This window comes from Pimephales promelas, chromosome 1 (genome assembly GCF_988280905.1).
Source record: "Pimephales promelas chromosome 1, fPimPro1.hap1.1, whole genome shotgun sequence".
NCBI classification, from domain to species: Eukaryota; Metazoa; Chordata; class Actinopteri; order Cypriniformes; family Leuciscidae; genus Pimephales; species Pimephales promelas.
The window spans coordinates 36,745,527-36,770,220 of NC_142769.1; the positions used below are offsets into that span (position 1 = coordinate 36,745,527).

Genomic DNA, 24,694 nt, shown 5'->3' on the forward strand with positions numbered 1-24,694 from the left:
AGAATTGTAACATTATTTTACAATATTACTGTATTTACTGTATGTTGGTCAAATAAATGCAGGAAAATATATGAAATGTATGATCATTGATTACATTTGTCTACACTTGTAGGTCATGGTGACAGTAACAGTAGGAACATTCCCACGCTAGTTAAAGACATCAGTAATGTAGGTGAAGTGTCCTGTGGAAGCTCCCACACCATTGCACTGTCTAAAGATGGACGTACAGTCTGGTCCTTTGGAGGCGGAGACAATGGTGAGTTGAGTTAGCCTTTGCCACTTGTTCTGCTGTTGTTTTGCAGCCAATTGTTCTGTTTGAGGCAATCTTATTCTTGATTTCTTTTCTTTGTCAACATAATTATTGTACTGGTTTCTGGCATTTATCTGCAGGTAAACTGGGTCATGGTGACACCAATCGTGTGTATAAACCCAAGGTGGTTGAGGCGCTCCAGGGAATGTTCTTACGCAAAGTATGTGCTGGCAGCCAGTCATCCCTGGCTCTCACCTCTACTGGTCAGGTATGATGCATTACTAAGCCACAAATTAATACCCAATGTTGACGGTATTGACTCTAATGCAGTGAATAATCTTTATAAAACACCAGTTATTATGTATATGTAATGTTCAGGTGTATGCTTGGGGCTGTGGTGCGTGTCTTGGCTGTGGTTCATCCGAGGCCACTGCTCTAAGACCAAAGCTGATCGAGGAACTTGCCACAACCAGAGTTGTAGACATCTCCATTGGAGACAGCCACTGCCTTGCTTTATCACATGGTAAGGGATCACTGTAAACCCATTGGATTTAAATGGCCCTCTCTGGTATGCTTAAGTGGTTGGTAGTGCAACAACATTCCTAAAGAGAAAGAGATGTTTCCATATAGGGCTCGACAAATAATTTACTTTTATTTTCAATCAGGGTTCCCGTGGGGTCTTAAAAGTCTGAAATTATTATTTCTTTATTATTATTTTTTTCTGCTAGGCATTAGGTCTTAAATCTGATCGAAAAATATAGGAGGTGCAACACAAAGTCTTTGATAGTACCGAGTTTGCAGCTTGACTCTAATGTACATCTTTTTTATGTACGTGACCGTGCAGGCTTCACCAGAGATGAGTTGGGGAGCGGGAGTTGCTTGGGAAAAGACAGCAGGCAAATTCGAGCGAAATGGGGAAGCCAGAATTTTATAATTTTAAATATTGAATAAATGTTTAGTAGTTTTCAGTAGGTTGTGATTGCACACCATCACTATATCCTATTTATTTTGACATACTTTATATTATTTAAATACAAAAAAAAATATTTTATCAAATTTTTTAACACATTTTTAAGTTGTGTGTATGTATGTATGTGTATATATGTGTATATATATATATATATATATATATATATACACACACACACACACATGATATTGCAATTACAGTAAATTATCATTAGAGTTTGGTTAGGTGACATCCTCTTCAAATATTCTTTTCAATTTCATTGTATTGTAAACTCAGTGGCTGGTGGTTTGGTGATGTTGGTTTTGGGAGTCTTCCTTTTTAGGGCTGTACTGGGTTGTGTAAACTGTAGTTCGAGATAGTGGAGGGGGAGGGGGGGTCAGATTAGTAACAGAAGGTTATGTGCTGACTCGGACTCAGATAAGGTGAAGCATGGGGGCCTCACACATTATGTCACGGACAATTTGACGCTGTGTACTTGAACAGCACATGGTTCACATGAATTAGTGAAAATGGTTGGGTAATTTTTTTTTTCTGTCCATGTTTTTGATAAAGACAATGAAGTGTATGCCTGGGGGAATAACTCCATGGGTCAGTGCGGTCAAGGGAATTCCACTGGTCCCATCACCAAACCAAAGAAGGTGATTGGTTTAGATGGAGTGGCTATTCAGCAGATCTCTGCTGGCACGTCCCACAGCCTGGCATGGACTGCCCTCCCGAGAGACAGGTTAGCAAACCTGTTGAATCCTTTCATAAGCTTCTGTTAAAAAAGAAATGCATTTGTTGTAACCCTGCATGTGAAGATACAATATATTTTAAATGCATTTGTGCCTTTTAGACCTTGGTTTGTTGAAGCCTTTTTGTCGTGTTCTGTTTTTCTTCTTTCTTCTAATCATAATATTTATGCTGATGATCTTGTGTGTATGTATACAGGCAGGTGGTGGCCTGGCATAGGCCATACTGTGTGGACCTGGAAGAAAGCACTTTCTCTCACCTCCGCTCGTTTCTGGAACGATACTGTGACGGCATCAACAACGAGATCCCACCGCTGCCTTTCCCGTCTTCCAAGTATGTATTCTTTCCACCACTATAGACGAGTGGAGCCTGCTTTGTTTTTAAGTGCATTAACTATCACTGGAAGATTACTGCTGCTAATGTAATTTTAGATGAGATTATGTTTCAATTGATTTTCTAAACCATCCTGAAGGTTATTAAATATTGAGAGTGTGTCTTCCTGCACAAATTTGTTTTGGGCCAACAGGGAGCATCACAACTTCTTGAAACTATGTCTACGGCTCTTGTCCAACCACTTGGCTCTAGCACTGGCGGGGGGCGTGGCCACCAGCATCTTGGGACGGCAAGCGAGGCCACTCCGCAATCTGCTTTTCAGGCTTATGGATGCATCAGTACCTGATGAAATCCAGGAGGTCTGTGTTTACATGCGTATTGCCACATATTTGTTGCTGTGTTGGTTTATTGTGGCCTGTGTTTTTCTCTGATCAGTGAAAATAAGTTGGGTTTTGTAGGCTGTCATTGAGACTCTCTCCGTGGGAGCCACAATGCTGTTGCCTCCTCTGAGAGAGAGAATGGAGCTACTGCACTCGCTCCTTCCTCAAGGACCAGACCGCTGGGAGAGCCTCTCAAAAGGACAGGTACATATGTGTATCTGTATGAAAATAAAATGCAGTTGAAGTTGCTTATCTGTTGGTCATGCTTCTATGAATCTGTGTGCTTTCTCTGCCTCAGAGGATGCAGCTGGACATAATACTCACTAGTCTGCAGGACCACACCCATGTGGCATCTCTGCTGGGGTACAGCTGTCCTCCAGATACCTCTGAGCCTTCCGTTCCACCCTCTGACTCTGTCCCCGGCACTCACTCTGATACACATCCTGACACACACTTGGCAGAGATTCTCATGAAAACTTTACTCAGGAACCTGGGATTTTACACGGTCAGTCTTTAGCATATATTTTAGCTCTGGTCTTGATTTTCACGTTTATATTAAATTATCATTCATTACAAAATCTCTCAAATGTGTGTCTATAAATGCATGTTGTTATAGGAACAATTTGCATGTAATAATGGTGACTTTGTTTGACAAACTTTGAGACTGGTGTCACTGAAATTAATAATAAAGTTCAGAAAGTGATTGAGATGTTGATTCAGTGACCACTCTCTTGGATTCAGTGAGTTCATACAGTAAAGGATTCACCAGACTAATTCAAATCAGTAACTATTTTTAGTCTTTTTGATGATTCATTAAATGAACCAACTCACACTGCAAGTCATTTGTTCCTGTTTTTGCATGTAACCTTCAAAAAACTCAATAGACATGCATGTTTTCATGGCATTATTTTGCAGTACATATACCATATTTGAATACTGATGAACTCATATTTGGAAAAAATACATATTTTGCTGTAGTTAATGTCAACCCGTTTTTGAGAACGGGGGCATGCAAAAATTTTTAAATCATATTTGATGAAATTCAACTAGTACTCTTGTCAGCCTAGAGCATCTTGACTGGTAAAACTATAAACACTGTCTTAAGTGAATGTAAACAAGATTCAAGAAGATAAATTGGATGTGTGTCAATATTGTATCTGCGTATTATACATGCAGTGCAACCTTTACATATTCACTGATGATCATCTTTTCAGTTGTGGTCCAACTGCTCCTTCCTACAATTTTCAACAACACCCTGTTTTCTTGTGTTTGTGTGTGTGTTTTAACCTCACAGGACCAGGCTTTTGGAGAGCTGGAGAAGAACAGTGATAAGATCTTGCAGGGAACATCTTCATCTGATAGCAGCCAACCAGCTCACCTCCATGAACTGCTCTGCTCTTTACAGAAGCAACTACTGGCTTATTGCCATATCAACTGTGTTACAGAGGTACTTGCACATCTAAATACATATCATGAACAAACAAAAATTAGATGGAGAGATATTAGAATATCAAATATTAGATATTAGAATATCAAATTTTTGGTCAGAGTAGTCTGATTTCCTTCAGTGTGTGAATCAACTATGTTTTTTCAGGGCTCCAGTAGTGTTGCGCTCCTCCATAAACATCTGCAGTTATTATTACCTCACGCCACAGATATCTATAATCGCTCTGCAACTCTTCTGAGAGAAAGCTCTGGAAACGGCAGTGTGCGTGAGAAGCTACGAGGTATATCAAAATACTCACGTTTTAGCTAAAGTCATTCATAACTGTATGTAAATGGACCTGCTCATTTTGCCTATGTTTGTATTTGGTAGATGTGATCTACATGTCTGCAGCGGGCAGTATGCTGTGTCAGATTGTGACATCCTTGCTGTTGTTGCCTGTTTGGGTGGCACGGCCACTGCTCAGCTACCTCTTAGACCTGCTTCCCCCGCTGGACCGTCTCAACAGACTCCTGCCTGCCGCCACACTTCTTGAGGAACAGGAGCTGCAGTGGCCACTACATGGTCAGTCTGTCACATCTTCAGATCAGTAGTAATGTAGCACTGTCTTGTTGGCAAGAATCAATGTGTGTAGCAGTTCAAAGTGATAGCTGGTTGTAGGTTTAAATCCCACATGGGTTGATTCATCAACTGTCTATCACTAATCTTCACTTGTCCAAAACACTTTTTTTTCCAAAACACACAAAGATTTTAATGTATAGATTAAAATACCTGTAGATATTAAATGTATATGTGCAGATATGATACATAGATAATTTTGTTTAAATTATGGTTTACGTCATGTTAGCATTTTAATAGAGACCCTAAGTCCCGCCCCTCCGCTTCCGGCTCATGGGACCTTATTTCGGAAAAAATATGAATGGTAGTCAATGGCGAGAGACAACTTATCTTTTTATTTTGTCTGAATTGTGCCCTGAATTACACATATGATGTTTGTCAATTTAAAAGATAATTCTGAAAGTCAAAAACGTCTCAGTTTTTCATAAAACAGAAGATTAACATTTAGTTTTATGTGAAAATCGCTCAATGAACTACACCTCCCGGGAAGCGAAACAACGAGTGAGATCCGTTGCTCGTGTGTTCCGCTGCTGGAACAAAACACTCAGGCATGCCGGCATAACGTTACAATTATAACGTAAGTCTAGAAACAATGACAGACATTAGCCTCAGTAAAGTTAGCTTCATTCATTGAGCGAAAATGTGCGCCTGTGGGGTTTGTAGTCTTTTTAATTACGTATTTTCACAGTCTTATACCTCAACGGTTTTACATCAAACTAAGACGTTCTTGACTTTAAAATTATTCTTTTAAATTGACAAACATCATATGTGTAACTCAGAGCACAGTTCAAACGAGATCAAAATATTTGTTGTCTCTCGCCATTGACTACTATACAATATTTTTCTGAAATTAGGTCCCATGGTGGTTGACCGGAAGGGGAGGGACTTAGGCTCTCCATGAACCATTTTTAATTATAGCATGCATTGTTAACTATACATAAATCAATAGAATAGCTAGATAGATGGTTAAATTATTCATATATATATCTATGGATGTACATTTAAATAATTGTAAACAGTCTTGTGTGCCCCCTGGGAGTTTGCTGAGGCCCCCTGGTAGGCCCTGGCCCAGTTTTTGAGAACCGCTCATCACTCAAGAGCCGCTCATCTCTCATTTGTGTTGAACTTCTTTAGCTTTAATTCTGTGATATTGTTTTGAATTAGGACTGTTTGTCTTTCATTCACAAATCTTATATTGAGAAAATGATTCCTTTCCTTTTTTCCTGTAGGCACTCCAGATCTAGTTGATCCGTTGTGCGTGTCAGGACCGGCGCAGTGCTGGGTGTGGTTGGTGGATCTGGAGCGTACCGTTGCGCTGCTGGTGGGACGTTGTCTTGGAGGAATGCTTCAGGGAGCCCCACCCTCGCCAGAGGAACAGCACACTACCCATTGGCTCAAAACCCCACTTTTTAGTAACGGCTTAGAGACTGAAATACCCCAGCTTGGTATGCACACACATTGAATTACCTTTGGCTTTTATCATTAAATGTCCTGTTTTATTTAGAAATTTAGCTTATTATGGAAGTTTATAAAGGTTGTGAATGCATTTTCATGTTGATTTTTGAATGTGTGTCTATTAAGATGCGTGTATCAGCTCTCTGCTGGAGGTGGCTCTGTGTGGAAATGAGGAACAAAGACCGTTTGACTGTCAGTTGCATGCTGACATGAGTGTGCTGGTCGATTTGGCCCTTGGATCAACTAAAGAGCCCACATACAGCCTGTGGACAAACATGCAGGACTATGCCATCAGCAAGGGTAGGACACAAACACAGACAGAACATATATTGAGGATTATGGAAAGATTACTACAAATGATTCACTGATGATTACCCTTAGTTGTGTAAGTGCTTACATAGAAGTCACACATTAACCTATGCAAACCTTGTAATGGCTTCTATTTCTGTGGTGTTGGGTAGACCCACCCACAGTGAAATCTCATTGGTCCAAAATCTCACTACACTTGGATCCGATGTGAACTTTGTGTCAGTTGTCATTGCTCTTATATAAACACATATGTGTTTCTGAAAGAAGTCAGGATCTAAATGTAGAATTGAAGTAATATTTGAGTGTACATTGTTGTTATGAGGTGCAGTATTTTCCCACACTTACTACCTTAGGTTACAGTCCAATTAAAAAAAGCAATTGACACTTTTATCCACTGTTATGTTACAGCTGGTCATAAACCAGACCTTATGACTTCTTAACTATGAAGTTATTGGTTTTTATATATATATATATATAAAGTTATTGGTTAAAAACAATCTTGAGTTTTTGGCATTAGCATTATCCGCTTGCATTTGTGAAAGCGAACATCTTTGATGTTGTTACATCGTTACGTTTGTGTGTGTTTGTGTAGATTGGGACAGTTCGTCACTGCCGAATGAGGCTCTGTTAGACACAGTGTCCCGCTTTGTACTTGCTGTCCTGCTGAAACACACTGGGCTGCTGGGACAGGCATGTGGAGAGGGGAGGTACATCATATCCTACATAACTATGGACTGGAGAAAGCTACACTGTGGACACTACTAAAGCGTTTCATCTCGTTTTCCGTCTTCATACAGATATCAGCCATGTAAACTGTTGGCAGAGGTGTATCGCAGTGTGTATAAGGTCCGGAATCGCCTCTTGGCTTGCAAGAACATGGAGCTCATCCAGACCCGCTCATCATCACGTGAACGCAGAGTATGTTTTTATTACAAATTATATTATCAGTATAACAGTTTGATTAAAATTTTTTAGCTTTAATGTTTTGCTTTAATGATGACAAGCATGCAGTCTAAATTAGTCTTTTTAAACACCTTTCACCAAAAAAAAAGAGTAACGAAGAAAAAAAAAAATATATATATATATTCTGTTTCTGCTTCCAGACTTTTGTATCCCACTATAGACCATTTCACAAGATGTAAACAACACTGGTCCAGAAGCACTTCCTGTTTCAGTTTAACACTACATAAGAGCTGGGATAAAATACAACCAACAGAACATATAAAACTGAATCAAAAAGTTAAACATCTTTAAGATGTTTTCTTTACATGTGAAATAAAGAAAACAGTTACAAACTGAAACAGGAAGTGCTTCTGGACCAGTGTTGTTTACATCTTGTGAAATGGTCTATATGTAAAGCCATTTCTCCTCCTGTGTGCAGATCTCTGATAACGTGGACTCAGTGGAGATGGACCCTCAGGAACACTCTTTCACCCGAACTATAGATGAAGAGGCTGAACTGGAGGAGAGAGACCGAGAGAGGGAAAGGGAGGAAGGACACCAGGAGCAGGAAGATGAGGAGGAGGAAAGAGAGCATGAAGTCATGACCGCAGGAAGTGAGTGAAGACATTTGAAGGGCGTGTGTGTGTGCTGCTGATGTTGGCTGATGCTTTGTGTGGCATGGTGAAAGTTGTCACATATTCACAATTTCACACACTTTTTGTACTTGTACATTTTCCTGTCTGACAACTTGGTTATTACACCAAAAAATAAATGTTCTGTAATTTTTTTAATTTACACTCTTATCATTTCTGCGCTATTTTAAGTCGAATAAACAGACAATTTTTCACACAAATATCGACTGAATAATAACATCTAAGTTCACAAATTACCTTCAAAAATTCATAGCATATAGGTTTTGATTGACATGAGGGTGAATAAATAATGACATTTAAATGTATTACTCTAAAGATATATTTAGAAATTAGATTGACAGTGTAAATTGCACTGTATTAGAATCGACCACATATACACTTATCGTTCAAAAGTTTAGGGTTAATATATATATATATATATATATATATATATATTTTTTTTTTAAAGTCTCTTATGCTCACCAAGGCTGCATTTATTTGATCAAAAATACAGTGAAAATGGCAATATTGTGAAATATTATTAAATATGTGAAAATAATTGTTTTCTATTTGAATGTAATTTAAAATGTATTGTATTCCTGTGATGGCAAAGCTGAATTTTAAGCATCATTACTTCAGTCTTGGTGAGCTAATGATGATACATTTGGAAAATAGTTTTTAAAATAGATTTTTTTTTGTTTGCAACAATGTAAAAGTCTTTATGTTGACTTTAGATCAATTTTAATGCATCCTTATTGATTTCTTTGGAGAAAAAAAATATCTTACCCTTACACTTTTGAGCAGTAATGTATACTAATAAACCCCCCAAAATTGTTATCCATGGTTGTTTGTTACACATTTGTTACACATGACATTGTGTAATATCCAGCCATAGGCCCTTTTTAACAGGCTCCTGCTTCTTGGCTGCTTCCCTAACCCGGGTGCTCTGTGTTTTATGTCTTGGCGGACACAGAAATCTTTCAATGTTTCCTATCAGCACGGGAGGCAGCCCGAGGAAGGGACCGAGATCGAACCGGAAGCATGAGCGTCCAGGAAGAGCCGGCTCAGCCCGGTCCTGAGCGCAGAGGCAGCACAACTGCTCAGGAAGCACAGGACCTTTATACCACCGCATGCAATGCTGTCATCCATCGCTGTGCAATGCTCCTGCTGGCCGTCAGCACACCGCTCACTCAACTCAGCAATCAGCAACCCCTCACAGGTGGAGTCAACCAGGACGGAGGCGGGTTCATGCCGAGGTGAGTGACGCCATCGTTATAAAGGACAGGTACAAGTACAGGTTAAACAAGCGTAAGCATGCCTTAACTTTCATAGGTAACCCTTATCTTTGGAGTCTGAAGGTCTCACTGAACTTGTTTACCTCTCCAGCGCTCTCATGTGGTCCAGGAATGCCTGACCTACTTTTTAAGATTTTATATTATCCAGTTCCAAGAGACCTTGTGTGCTGCCCTACTTTTGAAGCACCTTTGTAAGCTGACCCAATTGCAATTAGCTTAAAAGCAGCAGTTACCCATCATTTCAATAATCGAAAAACATGGTTTGTTAGTGCTATTAATATGAAATTTAGGTCGCATTTTTATTGACATGATTGTGTTCTGCCCTCTCACAGGAAATGTAACATTTATTTCCCATTTTTATTTCATGTTTAGGAGTGAGAGCTTATCAGCAGAGAGTCGGTCTATCCAGAGCAGTCCCAGCTATAGACTCACAAAATCCAGGAGTGAGTCAGATCTCTCCCAGCCAGAGTCTGATGAGGAGGGATACTCACTGGTGAGATCTGTGACACATGCACACTGCCATATTTGCTTTTCTTGCTTTTAAATTACAGTTATGTAACCTGTCGGTGTCACCATTTTCAGAATGCAAGGAGGAATGTGGATCTGGATTTAGCTTTCACTCCTAAAAAAAGAGGTAACAGCCCCTCCCCAAACACTTTGACCCTGTACTGGTGTCCGTATATTAGTGCTAAAGTCTACCTGTGTACATAGATGTAAGTCGCTTTGGATAAAAGCGTCTGCTAAATGACTAAATGTAAATGTAATGTGACTCTGACAGCTCTGTTTCAGTCTGTTTTCTTCTACTTGGCTAAATGAGCCCATACATTAAAGTATCTTCATGTTCTTCCAAAATTCAGAACACAAAAATGTCTTCTATAAAATAGTAATTGAACATAATACTCATAATTCATGTTCAGACCTGCTGTCAATGGCTGCAGAAAAGCACAGTTTATGGTAAAATTCAATTACCTGTCTTTCCTGTCCACTTGTTGTGCACATACCCTTCCTGATTACCAAAATTATATTATATAGATTAGAGGATGCCATTTAAGCTGCTTATGCTTTATATATATTTTTTCTGTATGTGTTAACAGTCATAGCTAAATAAATGAGACCTTAATTGGCTTCTTTTTTTTTTACTATACAGTAAACTGCATCTTTTTGGTCACCTGTTGCCTCTATGCGTGGGAATTTTATGATGCTATTGGCTACTAATAAATGGCTTATTAGATCCATTAAGCAGATTTTACCATATAATTCTTTGCCCAGATTGGACTGAAATATGAAAAAGAATGATGACTTGTGTAATGTTTTGAGAATTTGAAACTCAATGTTTTTTTTTGAAAGTATAATTTATTTAATAATTTGAATTTATCTATATTTATAAACTATTATTTAAATTTAGATTATACAGATTATACATGTATTGAAATTATACTTATTTGCCCATTATTATGAATTTGTTCAACAGATTTTGTGTTGTGTTTTCAAGGTTTTCTCTACAGTTCTCCAGACTCTTCTGCTGATTGGTTTGGGGGACGCTCGGCCCGTGAGTGTTTGTACAGCTCTCCGCAGTCTTACGAGGAGTCAGACATCGATCTGAGCCAGTCACTCAGGCTCCATGCACTCATCGAGAACATTGTGAACTTCATCAGTGGAGATGTTGGGAATGCTCCTGCGTTTAAGGAACCAGAAGAGAGTGTGTCCACCAGCCCACAGGCCATTATTTTTGCCATGGAGCAGCAGCAGAGCCGAGCAGAGGTGCGTGCATTTAGCCTTTTTTTTTGTCTCTGTTACTACAGATGCCTTCTACCTACACATCGTATGCTTTAATGTTTATTCTTTTTTTCTATAGTTGCGTCTCGAGGCCCTTCATCAGATTGTAGTTTTGATTTCTGGGATGGAGGAGAAAAGCAGTCAAGCAGGCTCTGGAGGTGGAGCTGGACGCACAAGCCTCAGTTTTCACTCTGCCTCTCTGCTAACATCAGTCAGACTGCAGTTCCTGTCGGGATGTTTCGGCCTGGGTGCAGTGTGTAATGGGGGGCCAAAGGGGGAGAATGTCCAACTACACCATTACCAGGTAACTCTGACATGGATCGAAACTTTGACTTATTGCAGATTTACAGGTACTGGTAAAATATTTGTTGAATGTATGGATCATCGGTGAATAACAAGCAACGGATTCTAAACATAGTTGAGCTTCTTTGTATGGTCATGCTGGCTCAATATGAGCTAATTTAGACTGGGGTATGTAAGCATAACGCCTTATTGAGAAAAAACAAAAACAAGATCAGAATGGATGTGAGCAGTTCGGTCTTCTTGCTTTAACACATTTTGTCCTATAAACTGGGTATGGAAGAACTGAAATGACTTCTCATAGCGTGCTAAAAAGGTATGTTATCATTTATGCTATTATCTGCATTTTCTACGTTTTTTCCTTGTAGGATGGAGTCAGAGCAGCCAAGAAAAGTTTACAGATGGACATTCAGACAGCTGTGCATAAGATATATCAGCAGCTGTCAGTCACATTAGAGAGAGCCCTGCAAGCTAACAAGCACCACATAGGTAATGTATACACTATAGTGATTAAATGTGGCATATTTTATTATACTGAACATATATTCACGATGCTGTGTGTGTTTCCAGAGGCCCAGCAGAGGCTTCTTTTGGTGACAGTCTTTGCTTTAAGCGTGCGATACCAGCCTGTCGATGTATCGTTAGCTATCTCCAGTGGCCTTTTGGACGTTCTCTCACAGCTTTGTGGAACGGAAACCCTGCTTGGGCAGACACTGCAACTCCTGCACAAGCCTGCAGGCTCACAGCTCAGCACTGCCCTCAAAGTGGCCAGCACCAGATTGCTACAGATACTAGCCATCAGCACCGGGTACAAAACCTGTTTTTTCATAATCAATCTGAACCTTCAATGCTGTATGATTTAAATGATGATTCTAGTGGCTGAATGTTCTTTACGAAACTTCAGACCTGGTATGTAAACAAAGTGCCAAAATTCAAAGTGTTGCTTTTCTCTATCTTTCCATCAGGACATATGCGGACAGGTTGAGCCCTAAGGTGGTCCAGTCCCTGTTGGATCTTTTGTGTAGTCAGCTGAAGACTCTGCTGGCTCAGGCTGCTGGAAGCACACTCAGTGCAAGTACAGAACTGCAGGAGAAGACTGATGACTGTGCAGATGCTCAGAAAAAAGATTTTCGAGGTAAGACACTTAAGAGCTCAAAACAGCCACATGCTCACTAAGGCTGGTCACACATTGGCTGCTTGGCGTGAGCGTGGCGTTTCTGTTGCGTGTCAGCTGCGTTACGTTTTCTGTGTCTTTGCACACCAGAAACGTGTCTGACGCGGCGCTGCTGCTGCTAGGTGACGTACTAGGAGGATGTATTGTGGAAGCCCTACTGTACGTTCACACCGCCACCGACTTGAGCGTCAAAGAAGCTCTGGCCGCTCTGTCAAGGACGCTTGTCAAAAAGTACAGGGAAGCTTGTTGATTCTTTGAACGCTCTGACGTTGCAGGGAGAATAGAAGTGTCACAACATGAAATGTAATAAAGAGAAAAAAAAACAAGCAATAGATAAAGAAACCTTTTATATTGACAGCATTTTATAACCGTTTTGGTCACATTTGGTTGGGAAAAAAATAGTTTTTATTAATTTTAATTTTAATTATTATTATTATTATTATTTGCGGCCAAATCAGTGTCACCATGAGCAAATTAATTGCATTCCCGCTTTAAAACGAGCGTTTGTAAATATTTCAAATAAAAGTGGCGCTCATGCAGTCCCTATAAGCAAAGAACGTCATGTCATAAATGATACGAAACCAGTAGGAATCATAGCAACGGCGATTATAGCTTCTCTTCCATTTACCCGGGACTAATGTTTTGGTAGGAACGAAAGTTTACATTCATGTTTCTCCGGAATCAGCCAGCGTGAAGGACGTCTATATTCCGATTGGTTGCTGGCGTTTTGCCGCTGAACCTCGTCACAGCTCATTACCATAAAGTTGAGCTTCTTTCAACTTTCTGATTGACGCTCAAAATGCCCAAAACGCGACGCCGATGGATTTGACGCTCCTTGCAGCTGAGAGAAGCCAGCTTCCATTAGAAATGAATGACGTCCGGACGCTTTGGAAGCTCAAGTCGGTGGCGATGTGAACGTACAGCTATACTTCATGTTAAGCATAAATATAAAGCCTACTAATAAAGACACTGTCAGCAGTATTGACAGCAAAATACACTACAGAATATTTTGTTTTGTATTGACAGGTGCAATATTTGAAAATTAATCATTATTTATTTTTAAATTATATTTATATCTGAATGTATGTCAAAACCTAGACTTTTAACCATCAAAATGTAATTTTTTAATATGTATTCATGTACAAAATAACATAAACATATTTTCCTATTCTATTTAGCCTGGAAACACTTCCAACACGCTTGCCCGTCGTGTGAAAAATAGGCGTCGGTTCTATTTCTAGCATGCACGCGTTTGCCGCGCGGCTCTGGCCATGCCCGAGACGCGCGTGTCATGTTGGCAGTCTGCAAGCTCTAACCTGTTAACATGGTTAACGACGCTGAGACGCTTACGCCACGCAGCCAGTGTGTCATGGGCCTAAGTCAATTCATTTTGTGGTTTTACATATTGCTTTTATTTTGGTGTAGCATTGTTACGCAAGACACACACTGCAGAGCTGCACCTCGGAGACTTTTTGGTGTTTCTACGGCGCGTCGTCTCTTCCAAAGCGATCCAGTCCAAGATGGCATCTCCTAAATGGACTGAAGTCCTTCTCAACATTGCTGCTCAGAAATGCTGTTCAGGTAATACAGCAGTGTCCTGATCATCATCTTTGTCTTCGATCATCATCTTGCTTGTGTGTTAGTTGTTAGATTAGTTGAATGTGTGTGTTTTCAGGCATTCCATTGGTTGGTAATTTGAGGACACGGCTGTTAGCCCTTCATGTTCTGGAAGCTGTACTTCCTGCCTGTGAGAGCAGTGTGGAGGACCATCAGATGACCCAGGTCTGACTCCACACACCTGTGTTGGGCTTTTTTTAATTGAATATGTGTTTGCAGAGCTAAATTAATTCGACAATTTGTGTGGTAGGTGGTGGAGAGGTTGTTCTCGCTGCTCTCGGACTGTATGTGGGAGGCACCTGTTGCTCAAGCAAAACATGCCATCCAGCTAAAAGAAAGAGAGCAGGAACTCAAACTACAGGTAAGGGAGATAAAGTCAGTCAAGTGTTTTATCAATGTTTTGCTGCTTCAAAATTTGCTCACACTCAAATTCACACTTCTGAGATGCCATTCAATTTTCTTTTCTTGTTGTATTAGGGTGAGACAGAGGAGGAAGAAGAAAATTTGCCTATCCAGGAAGTGACCTTTGACCCTGAGAAGGCTCAGTGCTGTGTGGTGGAAAGCGGACAGGGACTGACACATGGAAGTGGGGGCAAAGGTTATGGCCTGGCCTCCACTGGCATTTCCTCTGGCTGTTACCAGTGGAAGGTTCTACACACTTTCTTTTACAGTACTGTTTGAAAGTTTGGGGTTAAGGTTATTTTATTTAATTTAAAAAATATGAAAGATAACAAGAAAATCTCAAACTGTTTTCTGTTTTTTTTTGTGTATTTTAAATGGTAATTTATTCCTGTGATGGAAAGCTGAATTTTCAGATGCTCATTTGGTGCTCAAGAAAAAATTCTTATGATTATCATCAAAGTTGACAATTGTGCTGCTTAATATTTTTGTGGAAATGGTGATACTTTTTTCAGGATTGTTTAATGATTAGAAAGTTCAAAAGACATTATAAATCTCTTTTATGGTCACTTTTGATCATTTTAATCATGCGTGCTTGCTCAATAAAAGTTTCAATATAAATTTCATTTAAAAAAAAATGTAACCACCCCAAACTTTTGAACGGAAGTCTATGTGTACACATACACATCCATGCAAGCTGATAGAGTAATATGGATATTCCGTCAGGCGATGTGAGTGTAAGTGCACATAATTTTTTCCCAGTTCTATATCGTGAAGGAGAATCGTGGAAACGAGGGAACATGCGTGGGTGTTTCACGCTGGCCCGTTCATGATTTTAATCACCGCACAACAGCAGACATGTGGCTTTACCGCGCATACAGTGGCAACCTCTACCATAATGGAGAACAGACCCTCACACTGTCCAGCTACACACAGGGAGACTACATCAATTGTGTGCTGGACATGGAGGCAAGGACTGTGTCCTTTGGCAAGAATGGAGAGGTGCGATGCAGCCCAGTCATGAAGACAAATATTTAAACTTTTTAACAACTCTCATGTCAATAGCTGAGCTATAACACTATTATTTCCCCCTCTTTTATAATATTTTTTTTTGCTGAACCATGTGGCAGGAACCCAAATTGGCCTTTGAAGATGTTGATGCTACAGAGCTCTACCCTTGTGTCATGTTCTACAGCAGCAACCCAGGGGAGAAGGTAAGATGCAGACCTGCTGATGTTGATTTCAGTACCTGGTCTTTTTTTTTTTTTTTTTTTGGTATGTCTAAAATGACACTGATAGACACACCATTTTCAACTTAAATGTCTGAATATATATATTCAGATTTCCTTTTGGTTCTTTTTTTGTTGTAATTTTGCTATGTGCTTTTGTCATTTTGTTAGTCTTTTTTATATTACATTGAAATTTTTGTTTTAGTTTTACTGATGGTGACCTTTTAGTTTGTTTATTTCCAGTTAATAATTTTAGTGCTTCGACTTATTTCATTTAGTTGCTTAGGCAACATTTCTAATATTTAATACGTTTTTATGTAATACTTCTATTTTATTTTAATGAACAAAAATATTTTTATTAATTGTAAAAAATGATAATAACCCTGATAAATTTAAGTCTTATGAAAGATTATTTAAAAAAAAAACTTCATGAGTCATTTGTTTTTAAATAAAACATTGTTCAGATTGTATGTTTGATTAAGCCTGCAAAGCTTAATAGAAAAGTTTTCTTGCCCTTATTTTGTACTACATCTTATATTCAGTTCAGACTGCTAAGTCAATTCAAAACTAAACTATGATTGATTTCTTTTGCTGTAGCGCTGTAGAAAGTGATGTAGCACCACCATAATGTTGACAGCAATAAAAATGTTCTGGTTGGCAAATTTCTACAATTTTCTCTATTGTTTTAACTGGTCCCCTACCCTGCAGGTAAAAATCTGTGACATGCAGATGAGGGGCACACCACGTGACCTGTTACCTGGCGACCCAATCTGTAGCCCTGTAGCAACCGTTCTTGCGGAAGCCACTACCCAGCTGGTCCGGATCTTACACCGCTCGGAGTGCTGGACCCAAACCATCAACCATAGCATCCTCCAACGCCTCCAGCAGATCAGGGGCTGTCTGCGAGAAGGAGCTCCTCCAGCAGGGGCCACCAGACTGCGCAAGAGCCGCTCGGCACAGAGCAGAGAGGAACAGGATGAGAAGGAGGAGGAGCGAGAGGAGGAGAGGGGAAGAAGTGGACGGCACACTGCAGCAGAGCTGTCGGAGGCGCACCTGCGGACGCTGTGCCAGCAGGTGTGGCCGGTGTTAGCTGTGATGGGGGGAGTAGATGGTGGGTTGAGAATGGGGGGACGGTGTGTGCACAAGCAGACGGGGAGACACGCCACTCTGCTGGGTGTGGTGAAGGAGGGGAGCACATCAGCTAAAGTGCAGTGGGATGAGGCGGAGATTACCATCAGGTGAGAGATGGGTACCGGTTTACATGATTTATTGATCTCTGAATGTTATTTTGAGGCTTTTTCTCACTCCAACTTTTATTTCTTTCTATCTGGGGCTCTTTTGGTTTCTTTAAGGGATGTGCACCACAACTAATTTCATTAACAATTAAATGGACATTTTGTAACCTACCAGTCTAACACCCAGTAGTGATCCATTTAAAATAGCCTACTTAAATTATGAATCGAAATGTCGAATCCCATACTGAACGCAATTGAAAAATCATACATGTGCTGTGCATTTTGATCACTTTACATTAAATTTAAAGGGATGGTTCACTCAAAAAAGAAAATTCTCTCATTAAACCTTATGTCGTTTTTCAAAGACTTTTATTCATCTTTGGAACCAAAATGAAGATATTTTTGATGAAATCTGAGAGCTTTTTGTGTTTCTGTTGACAGTCTATACAATTACCATTACAATTTTCGAAGAGACACGATTGCTTTATTTGATGAACAGATTTCATTTAGGCTTTTTCAAATATAAACATTCATCAATGCACACATCAGTTGTGGTAAACGGAAGCTCAAGCATATTTGCTTGATGTGCGTGAACCAATAAAGTTCTTTCTCATGTGTTACACAGCGCGTTTGAGCTTTCGCAAGAACCAATGAGGTTTGTTCTCACGCGTCAAGTGGGTTCGGTGGAGCTTCTGAGATGTTCGTTGATCAATGTTAATATGGGTTTGGGGCGATGTGAGGGTAAGGATTTTCAGAATTTTCATTTTTGGGTGAACTAACAGTTGTGGCTTTCCTATAAGCCCAAGACAGGTGGTAAGGTGTTCTTCACACATAAAACACTGCACACAGCGATATTTGTTTGAACAGTTGTTTTTGTCCATTTAATGAGCGCTTAGAGATTTTACATTGCACTGGTTCTATGATAAGAACCATAAATTCCCGCCACCTGTTTCCCTCTGATTCAATCCAACTCATTTAAATACCATGTGATGGAACAGGTGTGGCTTTCACCTGCACCACTGATGCACACCGCCATCTAGTGGTGGAACAAATTACATCTGGCTCCTACACTAACCTTTTAAGCATTCACTCAACATTAGCCAATTATAGACATATTTATTAAAATCTACTGAATCAATAGGCATTGCAGGACCAATAAGAACAAACTGAATTTTTAAAAACGAATTCCTCAAATCAAAATTAGTTAACATAAATCACCACTTCAAAGTATTGTTGTTTGTTACTACGGCCACCACTTGCACATCCATGCTTAAACGTATATGAAAAGTACCTTTTTTTACATGAGAGGCGGCAAAATAAAAGAAAAGCTTGACATGTACTGGCAACTATACATTATTTAAGGGTATTTTATTTGTTAGGATATTGTTATAAGAACTTTTGTCGTCAAGTAAGTTTCAGCAGTATTGTTTAGTCGACTAGTCTCGGTCATCCCTAGACTCTTTTCCCACTTTTCGTCCTCCCTAATCATTTCTTTGACTTATTCCTTTGCTTTAGTTCTGTGATGTTGCATGTTCCCTGGCCCTCCTCCCTGCTCCCTCACTTTCTTTCTCTGTCTCTTTCTCTCTCTGTTTGGTTTGTCACTCTTTTTTATTGAAGCTTCCCCACTTTTTGGTCGCCCAGTGACACGCCGTTGTACAACTTGGAGCCGATAGAGCCTCTTCCCTTTGACGTTTCTCGTTTCCGTGGACTCACTGCGGCTCTCCTTCTGGACCTCACCACCCTTGCCAGCCTGCAGGACGACAGCTCCAAATCCGTCTCTAACCGGCGGCACGAACGGAGACACCGGCACGAACCCCAGGAAGAACGAGAAAACGAGACACGCACCAAACCAAAAGAAGGGACGGGAGACCTGCGTGTATCTCACAGCTTAGACGAGGTTCGAGCTCGCGCACCGCCCAACTCTCGCTCTGAGAGCGAGTTGGCTGCCTACACGCAGGACACCACACAGCAGACTCCAGCGGAGGGACGCCGCAGACTGCAGGAGATGGTGGTGGCACGGGGAAGCTCACAGGAGGCGGCTGCACAGATGGAGGTGCATGCGGTACAGCTCTCGTATCTGTATCTGGGAGCGATGAAGACCCTGAGTGTACTTCTTAGCTGTAGTAAATACGCTGAACTGCTGCTGATCCCCAAAGTGATGCCTGATAGCGGCCATAATGCGGATTGTGCAAGCCCTGGGGTCAGCGTGTGTCAGGAGGAGGCAGAGCTGCGATCAGCTCTGCAGTTTCTGATGCGACACATGGTGAAGCGGGCAGTTATGAGGTCACCCATCAAAAGGGCGCTTGGTCTGGCAGACCTGGAGCGGGCGCAGACTATGATCTACAAGCTAGTGGTCAATAGCCTGCTTGAAGAACAGGAAGGCCAGAGCTCCAAACCAGGTACATCAGAAAACGTAAAACAAATCTGATATACATAAACCGAATATATATATATATACTTTTCAAAAGTCCTAATACAAAAATACTAATATCCCTACTTTTCAAAAGTTTGAAATCTTAGGTTGTTCACCAAAGCTACATTTATGTGATAATACTGTGAGAAATTACAAATTTACACTTTTTTTTCTGGTTTGATGGCAAGGATGAATTTTCAGCATCATTACTCTAATCTTAAGTGTTATATGATTGTGTGTTCAATGTACATAATGTACACATTATGGGCACAAACAATGATTTTTTTTTGTATTATTGTAAAGTCACATAATTTAAAGGAAGTTAAGGCCCAGGCATAACTTATTTTCTGCGTTCCACTACCTTTTAAATTATACCTCTTAGGCCGTTAGTGGACTTTGTTTTCGAGTCCTAAAGTCACTCGCATTTGCGCTGTTATTTTCTTGGATCATGGGCAAAACGTGGACGGCGGAAGTATACTTTGGGCTTTAATGTAAGCACTATGAATTAGAATATTAAACAGAATTTATCATTATTTTTAGTCTAATGGGTGGAGAATTTGTGTGTTTCATCATCTTTTTTTCCCCTCTATAAAACAGCAAAATAGTAGCAAAACCCCTTTATTTTGCACTCATCATCAGATTACAGATTGCACTTCTCTTCATAAAGTATGTGAATGTGTGTTTTTAGTGGACACAGAGTGTGAGGAGTTAGAGGGAGAGCAACAGTTCCAGACTCCGGTCACCACCTCGCCCTCAGCTTCCAGCAGCACCTCCTTCATGAGCTCCTCACTGGAGGACACCACCACAGCAACCACACCCGTTACCACAGCAACCACACCTGTTACAGATGCCGAGACTGCACCAGCTTCTGAATCGCCCGGAGTGATGCCGCTCAGCCTGCTCAGGTACACACCCTCCGGATGGCTTTTTTAGAGTATGTGAACATTGAATCTTTCAACCTGTGTGTCATAATTGATCTGCACGTGTATATGTGAGCAGACAGATGTTCTCCAGCTACCCGACAACCACCCTGTTGCCGGCACGTAGAGCTCAGACCCCTCCCGTCTCATCACTGCCCACCTCGCCATCGGACGAGCACTGCCGGAGACAGAGCCTCACATCACCGGAGTCCCAGCCTGCCAGGACCAACACTAGGACAGGTACAAATACACACACTCGCAATATGTTTCTCTTAATTAATAAAATGGGGTCCAAATGTCTGAAAACACATCAAAATATGACGTTCAAAATGTCATTTAAATTAAATATACTATGAAATTTGGATTTGATTTTTCAAATAGTTTTTTTTTACTAAGGCTGCATAAATTCACCCTAATTGTACAAATAATAGTCATAAGTGACTTCTAAAAAAATCTAATACTAGGAAACTTTTCAAATTATGCTGAAAATACTGAAAAAAAAGGTTTATTCTGAAAATGTATGTTTATTCACTCAAAGCATTATCAGACCCCAGCAGTCGTCTCTCCACATCTCCACCTCCTCCTGCCATCGCGGTTCCACTGCTGGAAATGGGTTTCTCACTCAGACAGATCATGAAAGCTTTGGAAGCAACAGGTAAACGGATACTTATAGATACTCTAGTAGAAATGATTCAGAATTTCTTGTTTCTTCTCATATATCATATCAGACATTCAGAGTATTTTCTGTATTGGTCTGTAGGTGCACGTGCTGAGGCAGATGCTCAAAACATCACTGTGCTTGCAATGTGGATGATCGACCATCCGGGCACGGCAGACTCTGAAGAGGCTTCGGACCCCTGCTCTGGGGCAGCAGGAGGGGGTAAGAGCACAGAGAGGGGTTACCTGCGCTCACCGGGAGACATCCCCAACGCTGACGCTGCAGAGATGGAGGAGGGATTCAGTGACAGGTACAATACCTAGAATGAATGACCGTAATTAAAGACATCCAATAAGTAAATGTCATAAGTAATTAAAGACCCCCAAATAATACAACATAATTAAAAAAGTATTGTTAGGTACAGTGTACTTGGATTGATAAATGGCCCAAATAATGTTCTACAATACAACATGAACATTGTGACCTCTCTGTTCCTACAGTCCCGAAGGTCTCGATCAAGATTCGGCTTCTGCCTCTGCAGGCCCCACCCCCAGAGGACGCTCTGCAGCCAGCAGGAAACACCGCTTTGACCTTGCTGCACGCACTTTACTAGCTCGTGCAGGTACACTCCAGGGATCTGCAAATATACATGTTTTGAACTATTTGTCTAATCCGTCTCAAAGAGGTCCTTTGTAATGTGGCTGGTTTAACTGACCCTGAAAGTACTTGTGTGTGTGTGTGTGTGTGTGTGTGTGTGTGTGTGTGTGTATTTATATATATATATATATATATATATATATATATACTGTTCAAAAGCCTGGTGTTGGTAAGATTTTTTAAAATGTTTTTGAAAGAAGGGACACAAACAAAGGCTGCAGTTTTTATATAGTTTAGTTTTAATATATTTTAAAATATTCAATTTATTTCTGTGATGGTACAGCTGATTTTCAGCAGTTTACAGGCTTCAGTGTCACATGATCCTTCAGACGATTATTATTAACAGTTGTTGAAAACAGTTGCGCTTATATTTTTGTTGAATCTGTACACATTTTTAAGATTATTTGATGAATAGAAAGTTTAAAAAATGCATTTATTTGAAATTTTAATGTTTTTTGTGTTAATCTAAATATCTTTACTGTAACTTTTGATCAATTTAATGCATCCTTGCCGAACAAAATATGTGTTAATTTCTTGAATGTATGAATAATCCGTATAACCTAGACCATACCGAGGACAATCGCTTTGGAAAATGGATGAAAAACAGTTGCGCTTATATTTTTGTTGAGTCTGTACACATTTTTAAGATTATTTGATGAACAGAAAGTAAAAAAAAAATGCATTTATTTGAAATTTTAATGTTTTTTGTGTTAATCTAAATATCTTTACTGTAACTTTTGATCAATTTAATGCATCCTTGCTGAACAAAATATGTGTTAATTTCTTGAATGTATGAATAATCCGTATAACCTAGACCATACTGAGGACAAGCGCTTTGGAAAATAAATGCATTTTGTATATATGGTTGTATGTATAATACAATTTTACAACATTAGGTTGTAACAGTTGTCTCAACACTAATATTGCGTTTTGTTGTGTAGCTGGACTGTACCGCTCCGTTCAGGCACATCGAACTCAAGCCCGTCGAGAAGGCTCTGGACTGCAGCAGGAGTCAGGGCCTCTCGGGGCGCTCTACGACTTCAATCTGGATGAAGAGCTGGAGCTGGAATTGGATCAGGAAGCCATGGAGGCCATGTTCACCCAGGAGCTGGCATCCGACTCCGACATTCTGGGAATGTGGATCCCGGAGGTACTGGACTGGCCAACATGGGTGTGTGTGACAGCAGCCTGGGGCTGCCGCTGCTTTACTACCCACCCTTAACCCCTGCACGGCTGTACACAAACACACCCCTACACATTTGTTCAGAGATGCACTTAATGTACTTGCATAGAGTTTGCTCACTCACCCCTCATATTGGACACAGACAAACTCGCACACTCACTAACACTGGTGCATGCTTTACTGGCACTGTACAAAAGCAGCAGATACATAATGGGATGCTTCAGCCCTCGTCCGTGTTCTACTGGCTTACATTTCCTTTCAAATGTTTGTTGCACAACTTACTCTTCCGTCTAACCACAGTTTTTTTGGTTCGTTTTGCTTGTGTGTTAGCATGTGTGCGAGTCGGAGGACCGCGATGAGGTGGTCGTGTGCGAGTTGTGTGGAGTTAGCGTTTCCAGCTTCAATCAGCACATGAAGAAGAGCCACCCAGGCTGCGGTCGCAGTGCCAATCGCCAGGGTTACCGCAGCAATGGATCCTATGTTGACGGCTGGTTCGGAGGGGAGTGTGGAAGCGGGAATCCCTATTACCTCCTCTGTGGCAGCTGCAGAGAGAAATACCTCAACATGAAGAGCAAGATCAAAGGACCGCTGCCTGAAAGGTGAGCAATGTGTTTGCAGGCATGCGTTATCATAGCCGAGTTCACAAGAATCTGACTTATTTCACTGATCTCGGTTTTTCAGGTATAAAGGTCAAGCCCCAGACCTGTTGGGAAAGCAAGACTGTGTGTATGAAGGTATTAAATGTGTCTACAAGCAAAACCATACCCAGAAAAACTAAAAGCAATTTGCTATAATTATCAACAACCCCTACTACTGATATGTGTCGGGGTAAATGTGTCTGAGTAGTTTTGTTGTTTTGACCTGCAGAGGACTGGGACATGTTGGATGTAGACGATACAGAGCGTCTGACGGGCGAGGAGGAGTTCGATTTGCTCTCTGCTCCGCTGGGCCTTAGTGAACGCAGACCTGTTCCCGAGGCTGTCCATTTTCCCGACACCGACCCTCTCGGAGCCTCTGTTGCCATGGTCACTGCCACCAACAGCATGGAGGAGACTCTCTTGCAGATAGGTACAATAAATACAACAATGCAATTTAGTGACTTAAATGCATCTCATTGAGTAAATGCCTATAATTTTACAGATATTGTCCAAGATGTTTGTATTTTTGTATATCTCTATGGATTTGACTTAGTAAAACATGCTCTGTCAATAGGTTGCCAGAGCTCAGTGGATAAGAGTTCATCAGGTCGGTTGTCTTTGGGAGAGCAGGCATCAGGTCTCCAGACGTCTGCTGATCGCTTGGTGGCTCTGAAAAGAGTCACTGCAGCTGCACAAGTCCTCTTGGCCAGAACAATGGTCATGAGAGCACTGTCCCTGTTGTCAGTTAGGTAAGTGTTGATGTTGCTGCTTTAATTTGCATTCATAATATTTAGTGATTTAGCCTCAGATACATTATTGTCATTCACTCTTACAAGCAGGTATTGTTCGTTTCCACATTGAATGCATTTCTTGTGTGTAAAAAGCACCTGTACACATAAGAGGCAACAAAGGTCGCAATAAAAACTTTGTGTACCGATAACTATACATTTATATAAGCCGCGTTTCCATCCAAAGTACCGTGAAGATTAGACAAATCAGTCCGGTGATATAGGACTGTGTGCTACTTTACAGTTCCTGCTGGATTTCATCCTCTGAATTTAAGCTTAATAAAGTCTGAACCTCGTCGTTGTTCCATCTGTCATTTTTTTTGATCTACGTTGTTAATTAGAACAGC

General features: G+C 40.6%; 1 protein-coding gene across 9 annotated transcripts in view; it reads left to right on the plus strand.

Moving 5' to 3' along the window:
* Positions 1-24,694, plus strand: part of herc1 (HECT and RLD domain containing E3 ubiquitin protein ligase family member 1) — a 46,932-nt gene that overhangs the window by 5,975 nt on the left and 16,263 nt on the right. For 6 of the 9 annotated variants that reach the window (XM_039662824.2, XM_039662826.2, XM_039662831.2 and 3 more), the window contains exons 7-48: positions 113-256; positions 391-518; positions 629-773; positions 1,773-1,944; positions 2,151-2,285; positions 2,479-2,644; positions 2,744-2,869; positions 2,964-3,170; positions 3,960-4,112; positions 4,260-4,392; positions 4,482-4,673; positions 5,957-6,172; positions 6,309-6,482; positions 7,084-7,198; positions 7,289-7,409; positions 7,873-8,047; positions 9,039-9,321; positions 9,733-9,853; positions 9,943-9,994; positions 10,853-11,121; positions 11,216-11,440; positions 11,805-11,925; positions 12,007-12,244; positions 12,402-12,571; positions 14,036-14,191; positions 14,286-14,392; positions 14,478-14,588; positions 14,705-14,875; positions 15,389-15,628; positions 15,757-15,840; positions 16,564-17,093; positions 18,708-19,489; positions 20,192-20,408; positions 20,503-20,663; positions 20,962-21,078; positions 21,184-21,391; positions 21,582-21,703; positions 22,680-22,909; positions 23,252-23,520; positions 23,603-23,655; positions 23,789-23,989; positions 24,134-24,308. In XM_039662824.2, the coding sequence (XP_039518758.2) occupies positions 113-256; positions 391-518; positions 629-773; positions 1,773-1,944; positions 2,151-2,285; positions 2,479-2,644; positions 2,744-2,869; positions 2,964-3,170; positions 3,960-4,112; positions 4,260-4,392; positions 4,482-4,673; positions 5,957-6,172; positions 6,309-6,482; positions 7,084-7,198; positions 7,289-7,409; positions 7,873-8,047; positions 9,039-9,321; positions 9,733-9,853; positions 9,943-9,994; positions 10,853-11,121; positions 11,216-11,440; positions 11,805-11,925; positions 12,007-12,244; positions 12,402-12,571; positions 14,036-14,191; positions 14,286-14,392; positions 14,478-14,588; positions 14,705-14,875; positions 15,389-15,628; positions 15,757-15,840; positions 16,564-17,093; positions 18,708-19,489; positions 20,192-20,408; positions 20,503-20,663; positions 20,962-21,078; positions 21,184-21,391; positions 21,582-21,703; positions 22,680-22,909; positions 23,252-23,520; positions 23,603-23,655; positions 23,789-23,989; positions 24,134-24,308 (7,915 nt within the window). The remainder of the gene's footprint in view (positions 1-112; positions 257-390; positions 519-628; positions 774-1,772; positions 1,945-2,150; positions 2,286-2,478; positions 2,645-2,743; positions 2,870-2,963; positions 3,171-3,959; positions 4,113-4,259; positions 4,393-4,481; positions 4,674-5,956; positions 6,173-6,308; positions 6,483-7,083; positions 7,199-7,288; positions 7,410-7,872; positions 8,048-9,038; positions 9,322-9,732; positions 9,854-9,942; positions 9,995-10,852; positions 11,122-11,215; positions 11,441-11,804; positions 11,926-12,006; positions 12,245-12,401; positions 12,572-14,035; positions 14,192-14,285; positions 14,393-14,477; positions 14,589-14,704; positions 14,876-15,388; positions 15,629-15,756; positions 15,841-16,563; positions 17,094-18,707; positions 19,490-20,191; positions 20,409-20,502; positions 20,664-20,961; positions 21,079-21,183; positions 21,392-21,581; positions 21,704-22,679; positions 22,910-23,251; positions 23,521-23,602; positions 23,656-23,788; positions 23,990-24,133; positions 24,309-24,694) is intronic. The other 3 variants (XM_039662828.2, XM_039662829.2, XM_039662830.2) reach the window with 3 other exon arrangements.